The 21,957-nt window shown below is 44.3% G+C and overlaps 1 protein-coding gene across 1 annotated transcript in view; it reads left to right on the top strand.

Moving 5' to 3' along the window:
• VWA8 (von Willebrand factor A domain containing 8) overlaps positions 1–21,957 on the top strand; it is an 86,936-nt gene that overhangs the window by 20,226 nt on the left and 44,753 nt on the right. Inside the window, exons 11-23 of the mRNA XM_060278247.1 lie at positions 682–816; positions 1,400–1,477; positions 2,954–3,114; positions 5,897–6,010; positions 8,500–8,668; positions 9,354–9,431; positions 11,728–11,843; positions 14,093–14,199; positions 15,021–15,127; positions 16,595–16,666; positions 17,325–17,401; positions 19,152–19,227; positions 20,055–20,190. Of these exons, the coding sequence (XP_060134230.1) occupies positions 682–816; positions 1,400–1,477; positions 2,954–3,114; positions 5,897–6,010; positions 8,500–8,668; positions 9,354–9,431; positions 11,728–11,843; positions 14,093–14,199; positions 15,021–15,127; positions 16,595–16,666; positions 17,325–17,401; positions 19,152–19,227; positions 20,055–20,190 (1,426 nt within the window). The remainder of the gene's footprint in view (positions 1–681; positions 817–1,399; positions 1,478–2,953; positions 3,115–5,896; positions 6,011–8,499; positions 8,669–9,353; positions 9,432–11,727; positions 11,844–14,092; positions 14,200–15,020; positions 15,128–16,594; positions 16,667–17,324; positions 17,402–19,151; positions 19,228–20,054; positions 20,191–21,957) is intronic.

The raw sequence follows: 21,957 nt of genomic DNA, 5'->3' as shown, positions 1-21,957 counted from the left end.
TATTACAGATATTATTATTGCACAGTTTGAAGCAAATGGGTGCATGGAAACACAGTCCTTTTAGAATGAAGCATGGTCCAGACTCATGAATATTATTCAAAATTTTACTTGCAGAACGTTGTGCATATCCAGCACAGGCACAGCATCTTCTTAGAAATAAAATAAGCTTGTAATGAGAGCTGACAAACATAGCTCTCTCTCTCTCTCTCTCTCTCTCTCTCTCTCTCTCTCTCTCTCTCTCTCTCTCTCTCTCTCTCTCTCTCTCTCACACACACACACACACACACACACACACACACACAGGGAGAGGGGGGGGTGCATTGCCTACATTCCATCCCCCATTTTCCCTGGAGCTGTTTTCTCTCCCTTCAGGAGAGTCTTTTACACATCTTTACTCCATAGAGTCCGAAAGAACAAAAGATTCCAGCCACCACCCTTCAAAGATGGTGAATTTGCAACTCAGTACCTTAATCACCTGATCTAAAGTTACTCACTCATATGTTCACTACTAGAGAACTACGGTTAATTATCAATTCAGCTAGAACTCAGATACCCTTTCTTGGCTTTAATATAGCCCCATGGAAAAACCCCATGTTAAACCTTTTCACCAATACACAGGCATTCACCATTTCTGTGTGAATTAAACCAATTATACTTAACATAGTGCTATCTGTCTTTTAGGTTCCTGCTGGGACTAGGCCACTAAACCTGCATTCTGGGACAGACCATTTCGTTAAGACTCCCAGCCATGAACAGCAATTGGCAGAAATGATATTGTCCCACATGGTTAAAGATATCTGTTTGATTGGAGAAAAAGTAAGTATACCTGAAGGAGCGTCTCCACCCCCATCGTTCTGCCCGGACACTGAGGTCCAGTGCTGAGGGCCTTCTGGCTGTTCCCTCACTGTGAGAAGCCAAGTTACAGGGAACCAGGCAGAGGGCCTTCTCGGTAGTGGCACCTGCCCTGTGGAACGCCCTCCCACCAGATGTCAAAGAGAAAAGCAACTACCGTACCAGACTTTTAGAAGACATCTGAAGGCAGCCCTGTTTAGGGAAGCTTTTAATGTTTAATAGATTATTGTATTTTAATATTCTGTTGGAAGCCGCCCAGAGTGGCTGGGGAAACCCAGCCAGATGGGCGGGGTATAAATAATAAATTATTGTTGTTGTTGTTAAGTGCCATAATGTGTATTAAGTGCCATTAAGTGTACATAGCGCTAAATTTAATGCAGTATTGTGATAGACACAAACTTATACCAGTTGGTGGGGGTGGGGGAACTGCCCATACTAATTTATCACAAACTGATTTCTATTATGCGCCTCACCTGGAAGGAATTGTTACCTGCTTAGGTTGAATGTACAGCTGCTTCAATCAGCTTGTTCTCCTTTTTCCCTCCAGGGTTGTGGCAAAACAGTTCTTGCTAAGGAATTTGCAGCTACATTGGGGTATAACATAGAACCCATCATGCTATATCAGGTAAGTTTATTGATACCCCAACCCTTGGCCTCCTAGGCTTGTCACACACTGGCCAGTGGGTTGCATTTGGATCTCTTACAGTGTCGCTCATCTCTTACAGTGTTACCCTATTCCTTACTAAGGGGGTTGGACCAGGTTATACCATTTCAGATGCCATGCAGTTGAAGTCCTTGCCCTGAGAAAATGGATGCATGGGGGAAGAATTGTAGTCTATTTTCTCTGGTTCCTGTGTTGCAGGGGTGTTAATTTTTATATAGAAGAGCAATGTGAGATCTCACCTGCAGTCTGAGGTGGTATAGCCTAGGCACCACAGTGAAAAGTAGGCCATTGATTCTGTGATCTGTTGGAAACTGTAGCTGATTTCATTTTAAAAATAAATCTGCATGTTTCTAGTTTAGGTTGTGTGAGGGACAGGAGCTATAGACTACCCCCTCCCATCTTGACAACCAGTTCCTCCCCGAGCACAAGCGGGAGTGGGGAAGGAGATGAGTCTAGCGGGGAAGCAGGAAGTAGAGGGCAAGGCTCTGACAGGGTCACAGAGCCTCTGCACCGCTTAGGACAGGAAGAAAGGGAGAGGGAAAAGGGGAGGCAGGAAAACACGGCTAGAAGACCCCTCCCTCCAGTTCCGGAGATGCGCAAGAAGAAACGGGGACGGAGATTGGGGATTCCCAGACTACTTTGTTTGAAAAAGACGCGGGAATCACCATTCCGGGGTACTGACCCAGACTGAGAACATGTACGTTGTACAGCTTCTGCACTGTAAATAGTCTGCACAGAATAAAAGCATGAGAAGGCAACGTGTCTGAGAGTCGTTACTCTAGAGTAGCCGCCAGCGATCCTGTGACAGGTTGCTTTTATGTTTACTTTAAAACAACAAATTTGGGTTTGTGTTAAGGTGGTCTGGTGCAGCCTACATGACTTGGCACCATTTTTTCACCAGAAGCATTTAATATCTAGATGAAGAGATATATGCTTTTTGGATGGCATCTGGATCGGGAGAGGCTATGGGAGCCCTGGACCTGAATAAGGGAAAATAAGATGACAAAATAACAATATTGCACATTGATGTTGCTTAGAAACCAGTTTTTTCTTTTCTACTGCTCTGTTCTTGGTATTGCCAATTGAAGACAATCGGTTGATGCCTAGGTAGCAGTGGCAACTAAGTAAGGATGACGGATTACAGAAATCTGCACCAGGACTAAAAGAGTATTTTGCCTTAATTGGCAACATCCTTTCATTTGCGGCAATGCTTGTTGCCTGTTCTGGAGACAAAGGTGTAGCATGCTTATCTGTGTATTGCACATTATATATGTGTGCCTGTGTGCATACATGTGCATAAATCCATGGCTAAAACGATCATGATTCCTTTTTTTATGTGTTGATTAAAGCAAAATATTACACTGTCAGCAAAATAAATGCCTTGTATTATTGAGACTCACACTAATAGTAGTTTGCTGCCGCTGTTGTTACTCATAGGATATGACAGCCCGAGATCTGCTGCAGCAAAGGTACACTCTCCCTAATGGGGACACTTCCTGGAGACCATCTGCACTTATAACAGCTGCCCTGGAGGGGAAGCTTGTTATTCTGGATGGGATTCACCGTGTCAACGCAGGCACCCTCGCTGTTCTGCAAAGGTCAGTGTGACAATCCTAGAGGAATAGATCTGTGGGGCATTAATGAAGGATGCGACGACCGAGGCTTTAAGAAGGACAGGTCCACACTCACCAGGGGCTTCTGCAGGAGTGTTTCCAGGCGATTCTGACAGTGCTTGTGAAGAGTCACCAATTTGGCGAACCGGTCATGAATTGTGGAGTCCAGGTGATATTTTTTGAAGCCAACAGAGGTGTGCAAGTTGTAGCAGCCCCACAGAGAGCCCCCTAGTTCATGGAAATGTTGTTTCTGCATGAGCCCAGCCTGCTTGCAATCCCACATGCTTCCAAGGCATGAGAGGAGCTGCCAGCAAGTGCGAAATGGCCATAAAAAGTCAGTTCACTTAAAAGACTATAAATAAATAGGTTGACAAAAAAGGACCGAGGAGCACAGCAGATGTCATGTCCGCCACTTAGGTTGGCCTTACATGGCTGATTTGAAAAGCAGTTCTGAAGAAGGGTGATCTTGATGCAGAATGTGGAGGGAGGGGGCTTTAACTGTTGCCCTGCCATAGCCCTTTTAAATGGCACTACAGGTGGGGCATAGGATTTAAGCACCTCCCTCCACACAATTGTCTTTCCTGTGCATATGCTACATGCGCACATGAGGAATATGAAAACACAGGAAGATTGTGCTTCAGAATTAGGGACGCGGGTGTTGCTGTGGTTTACACCACTGAGCCTCTTGGGCTTGCCAATCAGAAGGTTGGCGGTTCGAACCCGGCGATGGGGTGAGCTCCCGTTGCTCGGTCCCAGCTCCTGCAGTTCGAAAGCACGTCAAAGTGCAAGTAGATAAATAAGTACCGCTGCAGTGGGAAGGTAAACGGCGTTTCCGTGTGCTGCTCTGGTTTCGCCAGAAGCGGCTTAGTCATGCTGGCCACATGACCCGGAAGCTGTACGTCGGCTCCCTCGGCCAGTAAAGCAAGATGGGTGCCGCAACCCCAGAGTCGTCCGTGACTAGACTTAACAGACAGGGGTCCCTTTACCTTTACCTCCACACAATGGACCTAATCTAGCTCTACTAATCCTACCATGACTGATATTTTTTTCCTTTTTAAAACTGCCACACAAGACCAAACCACGTGACAGGTGTCACTTCCATTTTGGTCCTGAGTGATCCTTGGGTTGCTTAAGTTGTTAAAAATGATGGAAAGTGTAGGGCTAAGTGTATGGTTTTATATATGATGCTCACATTGAATGGAAATATATGAATTACATGTAGGAATATTCCACACTGTAGCATTTAATTAAGATAAAGGCTGAATCTAGAAACCAGACTGAGCACATACAAAGTGACTTCCACTAGTTGTGGCTGTCCTGGCACATGTTTCCCTATGGTTATCCTGCAGCACAGTCTTCCTGTGTTTTCATATTCTTCATGTGGGCATGTGGCGTATACACAGGAAAGACATCTTCCATGTAAAGTCTAAAGTGGCCCTCGGCCAGGCATCCCCAAACTTCGGCCCTCCAGATGTTTTGGACTACAGTTCCCATCTTCCCCAACCACTGGTCCTGTTAAGTAGGGATCATGGGAGTTGTAGGCCAAAACATCTGGAGGGCCGCAGTTTGGGGATGCCTGGCCTAGGCCATAGCATTAATTCTTTCAGTATGAAATGGTTGTTTCATAACTGGAGCTGTAGTCTTCTGAATTTGCTGTTGGTTTCTAACTGCCCCTCTAGATGTCATCATTATAAATTGTTTCATTAGGGATTGAAATGAGATTTATCTGTGATGGTGATAATAAAGTGTGAAAATGTTCGGTGTGTACATTTCTGGTTTAGTTAACACCACTGATTCTGTGAACTTGCCTTCAGTTATATGTTAATATTGCTATGCTTTCCTCTAAATCACATTTTGAATTTGTACTGGTTATGTTGTTGTTAACACCTTGGAATTTGGGGGGGAACAGGAAGTTGTGTTGTGGGTAGGATATTTTTAGCCCTTATTTTCCCCTGGAGTGCTTGCTCCGGATTTTCAAAGTGCTTTTCCTGTATGGAAGCTTTAAAGAGCGATTTGAGGTTGCCTTTTGAAAGAGAAACCCTTGGGCAATGGGTGCATGTGCAGATTCGATGCCTGGACATCTCTGTGTCCTAGCCCATATATTTAATTTTGTTCATTTAAAACGTATTGTTATACAGTCATACCTTGGTTTAAGTACGCTTCGGTTTGAGTACTTTCTGTTTAAGTACTCCGCGGACCCATCTGGAATGGATTAATCCATTTTCCATTACTTTCAATGGGAAAGTTCACTTCAGGTTAAGTACGCTTCAGTTTAAGTACTCCACGGACCGTCTGGAATGGATTAATCCACTTTCAATTACTTTCAATGGGAAAGTTCGCTTCAGGTTAAGTACAGACTTCCGGAACCAATTGTGTACTTAAACCGAGGTACCACTGTACTGTTCAATACTACATTCTTTCAAAAGATAGGAGAGCAAGATAATTAGTGACATTATACTTCATGCATAATTTAAAAAGCAAGTGTTAATTCCTTGTCCTAGTTGGATGTTCCCTGATTCTTCTTTAATTCTGATTCTAAATTACATCCTTCAGAAAATGTGTTCAGGTTGGAAGATGGCCCTCACCTCATTCATGTTTGCCTGTAGGTTTGTTTTATGTGTGGCTATTTCAGCACATGAAGGAATTGCTATGATGGTCAGTGGCAGGAAGGGCAAGCATGAAGTGTTTCTCTAATTAACAAGTACTGATTATTAGAACAGAACCTCTAACCTGCTTACTGCCCCCTTTTTTGTAAAATCCTGTGCAGGTTGATTCATGACAGAGACATTACTCTGTATGATGGCACTAGGTTGCTCAGGAATGAGAGATATCAGAAGTTGAAAGAAGATCTACAGCTCTCTGATGAGGAACTACAACAAAGGTAGCCTGCTGGGTGGTGGTGGTGATGATTAATGTTTGTTTGCCACCCATCTGACTGTGTTGCCCCAGCCACTCTGGTTGGCTTCCAACAAATTAAAGCATCAGACGCAGTAAAACATCAAACATGATCAAACTTCCCTATATAGGGCTGCTTTCAGATGTCCTCTAAAAGTCAGATACAGTGGTACCTTGACTTACGAACGACTTGACAACCGAATTTTTCGACTTACGGATGGGGGTAATGGCCGCGCGCTTACGAATGTCTCAACATCCAAAAAAAAAAAAACCACGGCGGTTTTAGATAGGGATTTTTCAACTTACGAATTTTTAGATAGGGTTGCTTCAGCTTACGGATTTTTCCATTTTCAATGCATTCCTATGGGAAATCGCGTTTCTAATGGCGTTTTTCGACTTACAAATTTTTCGACTTACGAAGGTGCCTTCGGAACGGATTAAATTCGTAAGTCGAGGCACCACTGTAGTTGTTTATTTCCTTGACATCTGATGGGAAGGCGTTCCACAGGGCAGACGCCACTGCCAAGAAGGCCCCCTGCCTGGTTCCCTGTAACTTCGTTTCCCACAGGGAGGAAACCGCCAGAAGAGCCTCGGAGCTGGACCTCAGTGTCTGGGCTGAGCAATGGGAGTGGAGAGGCTCCTTCAGGTATTCAGGGCTGAAGCCATTTAGGGCTTTAAAGGTCAGCACCAACACTTTGAATTGTGCTTGGAAACGTACTGGGAGCCTATGTAGATCTTTTAGGCCTAGTGTTATATGGCCCTGGTGGCCACTCCCAGTCACCAGTCTGGCAGCCGCATTCTGGGTTAATTGTAGTTTCTGAGTCACCTTCAAATGTAGTCTCACATGTATTGCAGTAGTCCAAGTGGGAAATAACTAGGGCATGTACCAGGGCAAGACAGAGCACAGGCAAGGAGGGTCTTGGCCGTTGTGCCAGGTGGAGCTGATAGACAGCTGCCCTGGACACAATCCGTTTAACCAGTTTATTACGGTCATAGACCAGCAATGTGCCCTGGACGCAGAAGTGACCTGTGCCTCCATGGACAGCTGTGAGTCCAAAATGACTCCCAGGCTGCACACCTGGTCCTTCAGGGGCACAGTTACCCCATTCAGGACCAGGGAATCCCCCACACCTGCCCACCCCCTGTCTCCTAGAACCAGTTCTTGTTGGGATTCAACCTCAAGCTGTTGACTGCCACACCCCCCACAACCATGAACACCCAGCCCAAGCCCTGTGATGATACCTCCCAGCAGTTTCATATGTTAAAAAGCACGGGGGGGGGGAGGACGGAGCCCTGAGGCACCCCACAAGTGAGACCCCCCCCACTACTTTCTGGACACTGCCCAGGAGGAAGGAGCCGGGACCACTGCATGGTTCATAGAATGCTCTGGGGCCACAACAACCACAATAGCTTGTTTAAAATCCTGGGTATTTTCCTTCTTATAACCCTCCTCGCCCTTTTTAATATTAACATCCAGAATGTGTGTTTGTAGCATATTTGCAGTGCACCAGGAGCCATGGACTTGCTGTGATCTGTAGCTAACTGGCAATGACTCAGAGGAGCCTCATGAAGGTGATGAGGCTGCATATCGCTGACACTTTGCCCCAGTGGCTCACAGATATTTTACCACGGGAGTCTTTTTTCTTTTTGAAAGCCGCTTGCCCTGTTAGTGCAATGCAGCCTGTAAGGGAACTGACTGCCAGAGTCTCCCTGCATTTCCTGACACAAGCCATCACACAGAGGGATTGGAATGAGTTTCAGAAATGAGCATGTTAGCCTGTTTACTAGTGAAAATAGAAGTGTATAAAATAGAAATGTGAAGACAGCTGCCCTACTGTATCTCAAAAGTAGTTATTTCTGTAATCAGCATGGTTGCTTTTCTTCGACATTTGCTACATTTTGACAATTGCATATTCATTATTCCCATTTCACATTATTTATTTCAGATGCTTTGTTGTTTGTGTTTTATCAGTCGGGGATTAGCTTTGAGGCTTAGGACTTTAAGCTAAAAATAACCGATGTCACCATCAGCGTTTTGATCTGAGTGTTTTCAGCAGGCAGTTCTCAGCTTAGTCTTTGAAATACAAGATTATTATTTTTTTGTAACCGCCACTTTCCAAGCAGTGATGTCTAACACAGTGTTTCCCAACCAGTGTGCCTCCAGATGTTTTGGGACTACAACTCCCATCATTCCTGACCACTGGTCTTGCTAGCTAGGGATGATGGGAGTTGTAGTCCCAAAACATCTGGAGGCACACTGGTTGGGAAACACTGGTCTAACGTACCATTCTTGTTCAGAATGCTGCCATACTGTGTTGGTCCGACAAAGTGAAAAACAGAATAATGTGGGCATTGCCGCCTCTCAGACCATGCAATGAGTGGGAATGCGAAAGTGAAACGAGCTTTTGAGCTGCATTCAGGTGTTCTTCAGGCCTGGGCAAGATGTCACATCTAAAACTCACCATTTTCTCGCAGGTCCATTTTCCCCATTCAGCCTTCCTTTAGGATAATCGCCTTAGCAGAGCCACCTGTCATAGGAAGCTCCACGCAGCAATGGCTGGGCCCAGAGCTCTTGACGCTTTTCCTTTTCCATGACATAAAGCCTCTGAACAAGAGTGAAGAAATTAAAGTTATTAAAGGGGTGGTAAGTATTTGCAAAACTTTGCCTTGCTGCTTGGCTTTGGGTAGCCATTCAAGGAGTCCCACCTGTGCCCCCCTTCTGTTCTCAGCTTTTTGCATAGCTGCCAAGTTTCCCCTTTTCTCGCGAGGAAGCCTATTCAGCATAAGGGAATTTCCCTTTAAAAAAGGGAGAACTTGGCAGCTATGTTTTTGGGAAGCAGGAGGTGTGCGAGGTGCTGCACAAACGGTGTTTTTTGAGTTCTGGCCCTCTCATTTATACTGCGAAAATGAATAGATCATATATAAACAGAAATACATGCATGGTGTGTATGTGTATTACATGTATACAAGAGGGATCGGCAACAAACTTTTGCAGCATGGTGTGCTGCTGTCCGAGCCCTGTCTCTTTCCAGATTACTCTCTTCTACTTGCATGGCCTCCTTCCCCATTTTTGGTTCCCCTTTCATGAAACAGACATCCCATGTTCCGTGGCTACTGAGCAGTGTTTGTCCTCAGTGATCTGGGTTTTTTGGGGGGGGGTCTTTCCTCCTAAGTTTTTACCCCCCCCCCAAGTTATAGTTCTGTAAACTGGGTGTTTCCAAGGCTGCTGGTGCTTCTCTGTGGATTATGCCATTTTTGCAATGTAAGCACTCAGATAATGAATGAATTATACAGCACTAGCCATATTTTATATTTATTTATTTTTTCAGGTTCCAAATGTTCCTAGTGCTGCAGTGGAGCAGCTGTTGAAATTAGCACACAAACTTCGCGAGACAAATGATCCCACTGTGAGTCCAACCATTCGAATTTCAGTTGTTCAGTTTTGCTTTCCTTCTTCTTTAACACATCCTGTGTTTGACTAGAATAACAGCACTGCTGCAAGGCCATCAGCAGATGCCCCACTTGCCAGCCTAGCAGCTGCACGCAGCACTGTCTTCAAGGAGAGTCCCATGTTGCAGTAGTCCTGGTGGGAGGTCACTAGAGTATGGACAACTGAGGGTCTTCTGCTCCAGGAACAACCGTAGCTGACAAACTGACCTAAGCTGGGCATAAACACCCAGTTCATTCAAGGGGGAAGTGCAGTCCTTCCCAGAATAGGTCATTCACCTAATTCCTGTTCCCCGCACCTCTCTCTTACCAATAAACAGCCTCAGTTTATTGCTCTCATTCAGCCCATCACTGCCTCCCAACACCAGTCCAACACCTTCATAGCCTCTCCTAATTCAGATGGAATGGAGAGATAGAGGACTCCGTGACCTAGGTTTGCAGGTGACCGCTCCCAACGGTTTCAGATGGATGTTGAATTGCATAAGGGAGGGAATGGTCCCTTGACGGACCCTACAACTCAAAGCCATGGGACTGAGCCACAGTCTTCGAGGACCCCTTTCTGGTGGTGATCCTTTGGGTAGGAGGAGTGCCTCCCCTGAGTAGTGCCTTTGAGAGAATAATTATAAGAATAGACCCGTGGAACGAATTAAATTCGTATAGCGAGGCACCACTGTATATTCAATCAGATTCCCACTTAGACTTGTGCCACCTGCGCTCTAGCCATTATCCAGCACCCTTCATCACCCAGAATTCCTCAGAAAACAAAGGAGCCCATTGGACTGCCCTCGGTCACAGAGGGCACTTAGAAGCTCATTGATGACCATCTGCATTTTGCCATTCCCGGTGAAACTAGGACCTAGAAGATCCCCCAGAGCATTCAGAAATTGTATTATTTGACTACCATTCATTCTATGTCTGCATTTAAGAGGAAATAATTGCACATTACGTGTCTTGGATGCTGGTAGTTTTGAAGGGCAAAAAAAATAATTCAATGTATTATTCATTTAATGCCTAATTAGCACCCAAATCTGCTATATCTAAAAAGAAAATCTATGTGGCCCTTCACATAGATACAGATTTCTGACATACAGTGAGTCTGAAAAGTGGGGCCTCTCAACAGGGATAACGTTTTGAAATTTCAAAATGTCCAGAGGCCTGCACGTCAGGAGTGAGTCACAGTTCGGACCGAGGGGAGATTCCTACAGATGAATAGTGACAGGACATCTGCAGAAAGATATAAATAGCCCTCTTGTGCTGCGAGTTGAAATGTACGCCTTAGGTATACAATCCTTGATGGCTCATGCAGGGTCAGGGAGAGAATATAGCTGCTCAAACCCCCCCCCCATAAGGGTTCCAGATGCATGTTTACCCTTGTGTAAGGCGATAATGACGGGGCATGAACTTGGTTGCTAACCTGTTCAATACACAAATTACTCTTGCTTTTAAACATGACCTATATCTTGAACTTTGAATGTCCCTGCCAGATGTTACATTTTCCAGAGTCTCTTTCTGTTCCATTTAGAAAATGCTCATATAAATAGTTGTAATTTGCTTGCATCTTGGCCATTGGAGGAAAAGCAAAGTTTGCTGAGAACAAATGGATGTGAATTTGTGAGCAGTTCTGCTTTACAGTGTTAACTTGTATATATATTTAAAAAGATAACTAGTGCAAATTTGCCCTTTGAGGAGAGTGAGAGCCAACTGTATAAATGGATTCAGTGTCTCTTCTTAGCCACAAATATATCCCAAACACTATGGCTTTGGAAAGCGCTACAAATGGTATTGCTCTGTTGGTGCAGGTATTTGAGAGAGAAGCTGCAATATGTTTGCTGCTTTCTTCTTACTGGTTCCCATTGTGCTATACTCACTGTGTAACATCGGGAGTTTGGTGGATTGTTCTTATAGTTTATCATGCTGGCAGAACCCCAGGGATCTCTTAACCACAGTCAAGGACTCAGAAGCAGGCTAGGGGATTGTGTACTTGCTCTTTACCAGGCCACCCCACTCACTTCACTTGATGGGATTGACATTGGTAGAGCATTGAACTGATACTGTTAAGGCCAACCAGAGTTTGCTAATCAGCTTCAAACTCCGATTTCAAATTCCATTTAAGAGGGAAATCTGGTTAACCATATCTAATGTTAGTGCTGATGTAATACTCAAGTCTTGATGCTTAAACTTCCTCAGTTGAGACCTAGTAATTGACATCACAATGAATTTATGGTATTTGAATAAAATTAATTTTACTTTGGCTAGGCTCAGTCATTGGCATCATCCTTGTCTACACGGCAGCTGTTGAGAATTTGTCGGCGTCTGTCTCAGTACCCAGATGAAAGACTCTATGATGCTGTCAATAAAGCTTGTCTTTCCAGGTATATTTTTGTCTTCTCACAGTTGTGAATTATTATTATTATTGTGTTTAGTTTAACAACACAAATACATTATTTATTAACAATCTGAAATTTGCAGATAATTGCTTTTGATCTTTTTGTTTAACTGAATTTCACTTATGATGATAAAAGGGCGAAGACAGAATTATTTGTTTGTTTATTAACTGTATATCCCATGCTTCCTTCTCAAAGGAGTCCAAGGCAGCAAACACAAAAGCGAGAAAACAATACAATTAAAAATAAAATAAAAGCACATTTAAAACATTTGAAAGCATCTAAGAATGTGTTACTTGGGACCCAGGTGGTGGTGTGGGTTAAACCACAGAGCCTAGGGCTTGCTGATCAGAAGGTCGGGGTTCGAATCCCTGCGACGAGGTGAGCTCCCATTGCTCAGTCCCAGCTCCTGCCAACCTAGCAGTTCGAAAGCACGTCAAAAGTGCAAGTAGATAAATAGGTACCGCTACAGCGGGGAGGTAAACGGCGTTTCCGTGTGCTGCTCTGGTTTGCCAGAAGTGTCTTTGTCATGCTGGCCACATGACCTGGAAGCTATACGCCGGCTCCCTTGGCCAGTAACGCGAGCTGAGCACCGCAACCCCAGAGTCGGTCACGACTGGACCTAATGGTCAGGGGTCCCTTTACCTTTAAGAATGTGTTATAATATTGAAAACATCTAAAAACAAGTAATACAATCAGATAATCTCACAGCTAATAATGTCAGGGTTGCCAGAAAGAGTAGCTGAATAGTAGACCTGGGTGTGGAGAGGGCAGCTGAGTGGGACCCAGCGAGGGGCAGCCTGAGCAAGGACCACCCACCTTGTGCCTGCCCATAGAAAGCAAGTTTCCAGGAAATCTTCTCTTAGTGGGTGAGCTGAGAGGTTGTTTGGGCCCTGGTGACTGAGAGGGAAGGTGCGCCAGAAGGAAATTGAATTGAGATTGATTTAGATATTAGTAACTTTGTTTCTATAGGTAATGTGTGCTTTTGTAATATTTTGTTCAATCTCTCTGCTGTTGGTTCTTTTATGTACAGTGGTACCTCGGTTTATGAACACAATTGGTTCCGGAAGTCTGTTCATAAACTGAAGCGTTCATAAACTGAAGCGAACTTTCCCATTGAAAGTAATGGAAAGTGGATTAATCCGTTCCAGACACTCCACGGAGTATTTAAACTGAAGCGTTCATAAACTGAAGCAAACTTTCCCATTGAAAGTAATGGAAAGTGGATTAATCCGTTCCAGACAGGTCCGCGGAGTACTTAAACTGAAATGTTCATAAACTGAAGCATGGGTGTAATTGGTTCCGGAAGTCTGTTCATAAACTGAAGCGTTCATAAACTGAAGCGAACTCTCCCATTGAAAGTAATGGAAAATGAATTAATCCGTTCCAGATGGGTCCGCGGCGTTCATAAACTGAAAATTCATAAACTGAGGTGTTCATAAACCGAGGTTCCACTGTACACTGCTTGGAGATGTTTTTAGTAATTAAGTGGTATAGAAATTAAATAATAGAATCAGTCGGTGAGCAAAGGTTCAGTCCGTCTCACTTTGGCTGGGCACACCTGCTCCCTTGCAGGGAACATGTCTGAGAAGCAGACCCCAACTGGGTTGAACCCCGCCCTCCTGCCCATCAGCTGATGCCACCCAGTGATGTCACCTGATGGGCAGGAGGGTGGGGCTTGGGGGGGAAATTGCCTCACAGGCCAAGATCAGTCTGTGCACTGGAGGTTCTCTCCCTGTGCTCTACGGCCCCCGAGTAAATAGGTTTGTGACCTCATGAAGAGAGAAGCTTTGTCTTGTCTACTCGTGTTTTAAACAACTAATGTATGCATTATAATATGGGTGCATTTCGCTGCAATAAGGATTACAGCAATGAAAAGAAATCTGAGAGTTTGCTCTCCTCCCATGACATAGTGTCTAAGATCCATGCTCAAAAACAAACACATTTCAGTGGCAGGGCCGGGTCTAAGGCAAGGCTGGGTGGCGCAAGGCGCCAGGGCGCGCTGCGCCCACCAGACAGCCGCGCTGGGAAACGGGGCCTGGGGGGGGGCGCCGGAGGGTTCTTCAGTGTTCAGTGGACACGTCTGAATTGGCAGGCAAATTCTGTATGTGGATGTTATTCTAGGACCACAATGCACTATGGTCTTGTCTCCCGTATTGGAGAATTGCAAATACAGTACCGTTGATTATGCCCCCCCCCCCCGGAAAATAAACTTTCTGCCATTTCTGTCTCATTAGGTTTTTACCCAACCTTGCTAAATCTGCTTTACATAAAAATCTGCTGGACTCTGGAATTGAAGCAAGCCCCATTGAAACTCTGGAAATGGAGGGGAAAGGCTATAGCTGTAAGCTGCAATCATCTCTCTCTCTCCCCCCCCTCTTTCCCTCTCTCCCTCCCTCCCTCCCCCTCTCTCCACCCTTCCCCCTCCCTCCCTTTCTCCCTCTCTCTCTCCCCCACTCCCCCCCCCCCGCTTCTTCTGTTAAAGTGAACTTCAGGATAAACAGGTCATGATTCGGTGTTTCAATCCCACTACCTCATAGAATGCCATTTGCGTACTTGTACCCTTGTACTCTGAGGGTTTGCAGCCATTTCTCTAAGCAAAGGGAAACGCAAAAGCTAAGTATTCAAGTGCAGTCAGGCCAACCAGAATAGTGGCAAAGCACAGTGAACAGCTCACTGCTGAGAGCAGGCCTCCAATTCAGATCTCTAAACTCCTCAAATGCACACATCAGAACCACTTTTTTCTTCTCAGAGCCACATTTCCTTCCCTCACCCCCCAAAAAACGTATTGGCCAGTGAGCCATTGCATGGGGCTGCATCTTCCCCGATTCCCTAAAATGTGGCCTCTTCTCCTTTCTGCTACCTGAAAGATCTGTTGTAACTCTAAAAGTAGTAAAAAGCATGTAAGACAAGTCGTGGCACCATATGTCTATACAGTATTTAGTTTCTAAATACAGTAGTTTCTAGCTTTTAGAATACGCAACTCTACTGATAAGCATGTTCTCTAGCTAAATGCTCATTCTCAAAATACCTCAAGCTTTCATAATGACAAGCCTCAATGTATCTTATGTTCCCCACCTCCATGACTTTGCTAAAATCAAATATTTCCATTGCACTTTGAATGGATATAGTTGTGCAAAAATGTGGTTTGTATGAAACCTCCAGGTGAAGTGGACTCGGGAACCCTGAAGATTGGGGCAGTCACAATCCCTATTTATAACCCCTTGGAGAAGATGAAAGTGCCCGATGTTCTCTTCTATGAAAATACCCAAGTAAGTGCTGATCTCTCACTGACCAATTTCGGCGAAGATTTTAATAACAAATACTTACGACCAAATTTCTCCGCCATCCTTTTCTAATGTGATTAAAACACTGCAAACATTATTCTAATGTTCTGGCTAAATACATCGCCACCGAAGAATTTTGTTAACAGGGTTGTTGTGGCTGTTTCCAGCAAGAAGTGGCACTCCTAATTTCCTTCACTTACCTCAAGTCCCATTTGCCACGTAGGGAGTTTCTTGGGAGGTTCTTTCTTCCATTCATTGCTGTGTTAGTTCACCTTCCTAGCAGTGGATTTTATGTTTTTCTGCTGTGCGTTAAGGACAACCTCTGTTATTATGCCTCTATTATTACCAGTATCAGTTTTAGTATTATTCAATAGATTCATTACTGAGCTAGATGTAGCTGAAGCAATCAACGTCAGTTCTTAAATTCTTACTGATATAGATTATTGTGTAACTAAAGGAAACATATATTATTGCCTCTTTAAGTGGGTGTGGCAACTGTGCATCACCAACACCACAAAAATTACATATGTACATTCAAGAGCTGTAGACTACTTTTTCCTGCTGCCTAATAATAATAATAATAACAATAATTATTTATACCCCGCCCATCTGGCTGAATTTCTCCAGCCACTCTGGGCAGCTTCCAACAAAACATTAAAATACAATAATCTATTAAACATTAAAATCTTCCCTGAACAGGGCTGCCTTCAGATGTCTCCTAAAAGTCTGGTAGTTGTTTTTCTCTTTGACATCTGGTGGGAGGGCGTTCCACAGGGTGGGTACCACTATCAAGAAGGCCTGATTACCTGTAACTTGCCTTCTCGCAGCGAGGGAACCGCCAGAAGTCCCTCGGCACTGGACCTCAGTGTCCGGGCAAAACGATGGGGGTGGAGATGCTCCTTCAGGTATACTGGACCAATGCCATTTAGGGCTTTAAAGGTCAGCACCAACACTTTGAATTGTGCTCGGAAATGTACTGGGAGCCAATGTAGATCTTTCAAGACCTGTGTTATGTGGTCTCGGCGGCCGCTCCCAGTCACCAGTCTAGCTGCCACATTCTGGATTAGTTGTAGCCCCACATAGAGCGTATTGCAGTAGTCCAAGCGAGAGATAGCTAGAGCATGCAGCACTCTGGCAAGGCAGTCTGCGGGCAGGTAGGGTCTCAGCCTGCATACTAGATGGAGCTGATAAACAGCTGCCCTGGACACAGAATTGACCTGCACCTCCATGGACAGTTGTGAGTCCAAAATGACTCCCAGGCTGCACACCTGGTCCTTCAGGGGCACAGTTACCCCATTCAGGACCAGGGAGTCCTCCACACCTGTCCGCCTCCTGTCCCCCCAAAACAGTACTTCTGTCTTGTCAGGATTCAACCTTAATCTGTTAGCCGCCAATGCCTTGTCATTACTAAGTTGTTTCAAGTTTTACAAAGCAGTTTTAATTTTTCTCTAGCATATGATGGTGATGGAAGATATGCTAAAAGACTTTTTGCTTGGCGAACACCTTCTCTTGGTTGGCAACCAGGTGAGAGTAGCCCAATATTTCTTGCTTTTGTTTTACTGTAATTTGTATTTATTGAAAGCTCTGTCCTGGATGATTTGACAGAGGACTGACACTGAAAAGTCCACTGTTACAGTACATGGGGGGAAAAACTTTCATCCAAGGATGTAAAATTATTTTGAATATTACCCTCAGACTCGGTCTCGCCTGCCTGGTGCTTAGCTGCCACACTGCAAAGTAGTGGCAATCTCTTCCCTGGAGCCACACACTTTTTAACACTGCCTTAGTTTGCTTATCTGAACCCAGGCTCACGGCTGGGCTCTCCTCCTTCATCATGAATGGTAGCCGCGGACAAACCTACAGCTCGTTTGCAAGGGGAGTCTTTAACTACTATTGAGCCCAGCTTCAGCTGACATGCAAAGCCAAACCTTGAGTTATCCACCACAGGATCTCCTCTCCAGAAGTCAGCATGTTCCCACAGTCCCAGGAAGCCATAGTTGACTGTGTTGTGCGAACTAGGCCTAAAAAAAAAAAGGCTGGTTGTTTCTACATACAGTACGAGCATTGCTTTTTGTTAATCATTTTTCCATGGTTGGGGTTTGGTTTTCCTTGGTTGTAAAGAATATTTAATCCTGTTGCATTAATTTGCCGTTAAGGAATGGAATGGTTTTCCTTTCTGCAGGGTGTGGGGAAAAATAAGGTGGTTGACAGATTCCTTCACCTGCTCAATCGACCAAGAGAGTATTTGCAACTGCACAGGTAAGAGGGGCTGTGTAGTCATTTTACATGACTTCACAATCAGGTTTCACTTGTTTTAGCTTATCATTGATTTTAATAATTTTTTAAATGTTTTAAATATCTGATGTTAACTGTTTTTACTGATCATTTTATTGTTTTGTTCTCGTAAACAGCTTCGGTGCTTTTTGTACACTCAGTATATAAATTTTATTATATCAGTTATTGGGCTTTGCTATAAATTATACTGGATTTTTCAGACACATGGCTGGTGAAATATTACAGATGCTTCCAGTAAATATTCCTTTAGCTGGCCCAACCTACTTCTAATGCAGTGGTACCTCGAGTTACAAACGCCTCAGGTTACAAACTCCGCTAACCTGGGAGAGTTACCTCGAGTAGAGAACTTTGCCCCAGGATAAGAACGGAAATCGTGTGCTGGCGGCGCAGCAACATCAAGAGGCCCCATTAGCGAGAGCACGCCTCCAGTTAAGAACAGTTTCAAGTTAAGAACGGACCTCTGGAACGAATTAACTTCGTAACTAGAGGTACCACTGTACTGGATATAGTGATACAGCAATTTAGAGGTGGAGTGAATAACAAGGTCACAGAGCTAATAAATAGCTAATAAACAGAGACAAATGCACCCAGATCTATGTGCTCTAGCATGTTTCCCTTGTTGAAGCAATGCTTATCAACTTGTATCCCTCAGTTTAGCTTCTGAGTCTCTTCATGATCCTCTGCTGTTTCCTTCCTCTCCAGTTCAGCCATTTCAGCTGATCGGGTCTAGCAGTTACCTCTTCTGTTTTCCAGCTCAACTCCTAAACAATATTTTCACTCCCCTTCTTAACCTTTTTAGCCAATCACCAAAGGAGAGTAAGTTTCTGTTAGTTAAGTTTTTATTTCCCCTAATTGCCGCATTCCTAGTCTGAACCTTTTGACATCCTGTGCAGAATTTCCTGAGCAAAACATCCCCTTGAACATTATTTTGAATTTTTGACCCTTCCGTTCAGGAAAGCTGCAAAAGCAGCCATTTTGCAGCCCACATTGTAAAACCAAAAACCAAATGCAAAATGTCCTGTTCTTTTGCTCTCTTTAGAGTTATTCAATCCAGTGGGTGGGAAGAGGAGGAATCGCGTTCTCCCATGAAAGATTCCTGCCTTCCAGGGGGTTGGACTAGATGACCCTTGTGGGCCCTTCCAACTCTACAATTCTCTGATTCTATGTTGAACAGGAGGGTGCATCAGATGAATTCCAAGCTGAGACAGGTTGCCTTGGAGGGATTTGGGGTTTGTCCAAAGTTAAAGCAGGCATCCCTGAAGCCCTTTGTGGCATCTTGGCAATCCAGACATAAAAAAAATATATGCATGGACAAGCAAAACTGTTTCTTTAGTTTTATGGTGTATTGAGAACACCAGGGGGGAGGGGCCAACTTTGCAAAATTGAAACTTATGTGTTCTAAACAACACATTGGAGTGGAAAGATTCTGACTGGAAAGGGATTAAAGCTTTCAAAGGTTGTTAAATAATGCTGAATGGCATAATCTCTTCTACTCATTAAAGCAAGGGACTGCTAACTGAAAAATCATCTCGAGGTGCTGAAACAGAGTATAACTTCCATGATAAGGCTAACTTTGGTTCCTTTTCCACGCCAATTTTTCCTTAAAGCTCAGTGCTGTTTCTTGGGTGGTTTCTAAGTGTAAAATGGTGTCTGATGTTTTGAAATGAGAATAAATTAATTCCCTTTTTGACTTGTGCATGTTTTGCTGTCTTAGAGACACGACCGTGCAGAGTCTTACGCTTCAGCCTTCTGTTAAAGATGGTCATATTGTCTATGAGGATTCTCCACTAGTAAGTCCACATTTGTGCATTTGAATATATGAGTTCTTCACTAAAATTCATTGATGGGTTCAAGTCTTTATCTTGAGATGAAATACGTTGTTACAAATCTAAGAATGCCCTGTTTCTTTTCAAACTAAGTTTTCTAGCCCTCAAAACAAGTACCTCAGGTTACGTTACCTTCGGATAACGTAATTTCGGGTTGCGAACACCCTGGAAGTGTATACTTCCAGATTTCGCCGCATGCGCAGAAATGCTCTATTGCGCTGTGCACGTGCGCAGAAGCAGTGCTTCTAGATACAGACTTTTGGGGGTAAGTACGGACCCCGGGAACGAATTAAGTTCCTATCCAGAGGGTCCATTGTAAGTTGAAAAGTATGGAAATGAAAAAGATGGGTGAAATCCACTGCTGCTCTCCCTCTCCTGGAAATGGCCTTTGATGTGGCAGAAGTTTCTGCTAATAGAAGAGAAGGGGAGGCATTCCCCCCCCCATTTCCCCCTTCAGTTCCTACATCACCTTCCATGCTGTTCTAGAAGATGCCCCAATCCTTTGGAACAAATTTTCAAGGCAGCACATAGAAGTGGAGAAAACCCCTTCCCCCTTTACATTAAGCAATAGATCCACTTCACTTGTGTGTGGAGTTTAGTTTGTGCTTACCTCCCCGTAGCTGCACTGATAATAAGCATTCAGAGAAACAATCAATTGAATGTCTTCTCTTAAATACCCAAAATGTCAACTCTATGACAAATGCACAGGTAGTAAATTTATATCTTTATCAAAGTGCATCCAGAGTTGTGCAGTTTCTTTTCCGATGCGCGTGCTGTTTAACGTTTTCCAGGTGAAAGCTGTCAAAAAGGGGCACATTCTGGTTATTGACGAGGCTGACAAGGCCCCAACAAATGTCACCTGCATTTTGAAAACCTTGGTGGAAAGTGGAGAAATGATTCTGTCTGATGGAAGGCGCCTTGTTGCCAGTGAGTAAACCCCTGAACACAGTTTTCCAGCAGTTGCATTTGTTGCAGATTAATGAATAGCACATTTCTCCAATGTTTGGGCCTTCTTTTGGTCATTAATTACTATCTAAATATAGTTTACCAAAGAAAACAAAGCTTTTAGGTTGCAAACACTCAAAACGGTACATTAGATTCTTCTTGTCTGTCTCTTATCATTTATGTATATTTGAGAATATCAGAATATATTATTAATGTATATTTGAGAATATCAGAATAATTATATTAGAAAAATGCATTGCTCTAGGAATACTACCAGCCAGTGTTGCGGTCTTGGGCTGGATAGCTTGCTGGCCCATTTTAAATAGTTCTGGGGAAAAGACATTGGCTCTGCAAATCTCTGGTCCCAGGGACCATAGGAGGCTTTGGATGTGCCCGTCAGGGGCAGAAAGACAGCTCCACCTTCAGAAAGGGAGACCCGGCTACCATCTCTCTGCCACCACAGCAGCTTCCATGTCATTTGCCCTATTGAGTTCAGAGCTCTGAAGTCAGTAAACTCACAAGGGGATTTTCCAGAATGATTTGGAGGGATTCTGGGGAATGCATGGATCCAACGGATCCAGTCCAACAACATGCCTCTATTCAAGGAATAAATTAAAAGGTAAAGGGCCCTCTGACCATCAGGTCCAGTCGTGTCCGACTCTGGGGTTGCGGTGCTCATCTTGCTCTATAGGCCGAGGGAGCCGGCGTTTGTCCACAGACAGCTTCCGGGTCATGTGGCCAGCATGACAAAGCTGCTTCTGGAGAACCAGAGCAGCGCACGGAAACACCGTTTACCTTCCTGCCAGAGCGGTACCTATTTATCTACTTGCACTTTTGATGTGCTTTCGAACTGCTAGGTGGGCAGGAGCTGGGACCGAGCAATGGGAGTTCACCCCGTCGCAGGGATTCAAACCGCTGACCTTCTGATCAGCAAGCCCTAGACTCTTTGGTTTAACCCACAGCGCCACCTGGGTCCACCTGGAATAAATTAATGCAGCCCAAATAAATTAATGCTGGTGGAGTTCATTCAGTTTATTAAAAAAAAATACATAAATAAAAAGAACAGAGGAGCACAGATTGTGTTCCCTTTGCCCCCCATTTCCACTCTGCCAGCAAGAGTCCAGCAGACACGCCTTCTTAATTTTCAGCCCCTCATGCCTTAGGATTGTTGCCTTAAGGAATTAAAATGGAAATATATGAGATTAGCAAACACTGGTCTCTGTCCCTCTTTCCTTCCCTCCCTCTTCTCTCATGTCTCTGCCTCCCAAAGGCTTGCACAGCTGTTTGTTGCTGCAGCCTTGGCTATAAGCTCCGCAGGCAAATGGTGCTTCTGGGAGGCATATCTCTTTGGGATGGGGGCGCGGGGTCAAAAAAGGTTGAGGGGCTGCTAGCTCTACAGGCAAGGGGTGACATAACTGGGTTCCTGAGCCCCACAGGGGAGCCGTAAAAAGAATGTAGTTGGTCAAGGGAGTCATGGACTCAAAAAGGTTGAAAACCTCTCCTATATTCAGAGCACTGGCATATTGGTTAGCTAAAAAAATATAACCAGGTGTGCCTGTCTAACAAAGAAGTGCTTATGTTGGACTGTGGTGATCATTGTGCTGCAGCCACATGGATATTAGTTTTATTATATAGTCAGATATAATAAATGTTTCAGATCAGAGTGTTAATAGAGAGAGTCAGCTTGTCGTAAGATTGCTTGGTGTGGGCCTACACTAGGATTGGAAAAGGTGAAATCCTCTACTTTTT

This window comes from Zootoca vivipara, chromosome 8 (assembly GCF_963506605.1).
Source record: "Zootoca vivipara chromosome 8, rZooViv1.1, whole genome shotgun sequence".
Classification (NCBI taxonomy): Eukaryota; Metazoa; Chordata; class Lepidosauria; order Squamata; family Lacertidae; genus Zootoca; species Zootoca vivipara.
Note: the sequence above shows the minus strand (reverse complement) of the source record. Positions and strands in the feature narration are given on the sequence as shown.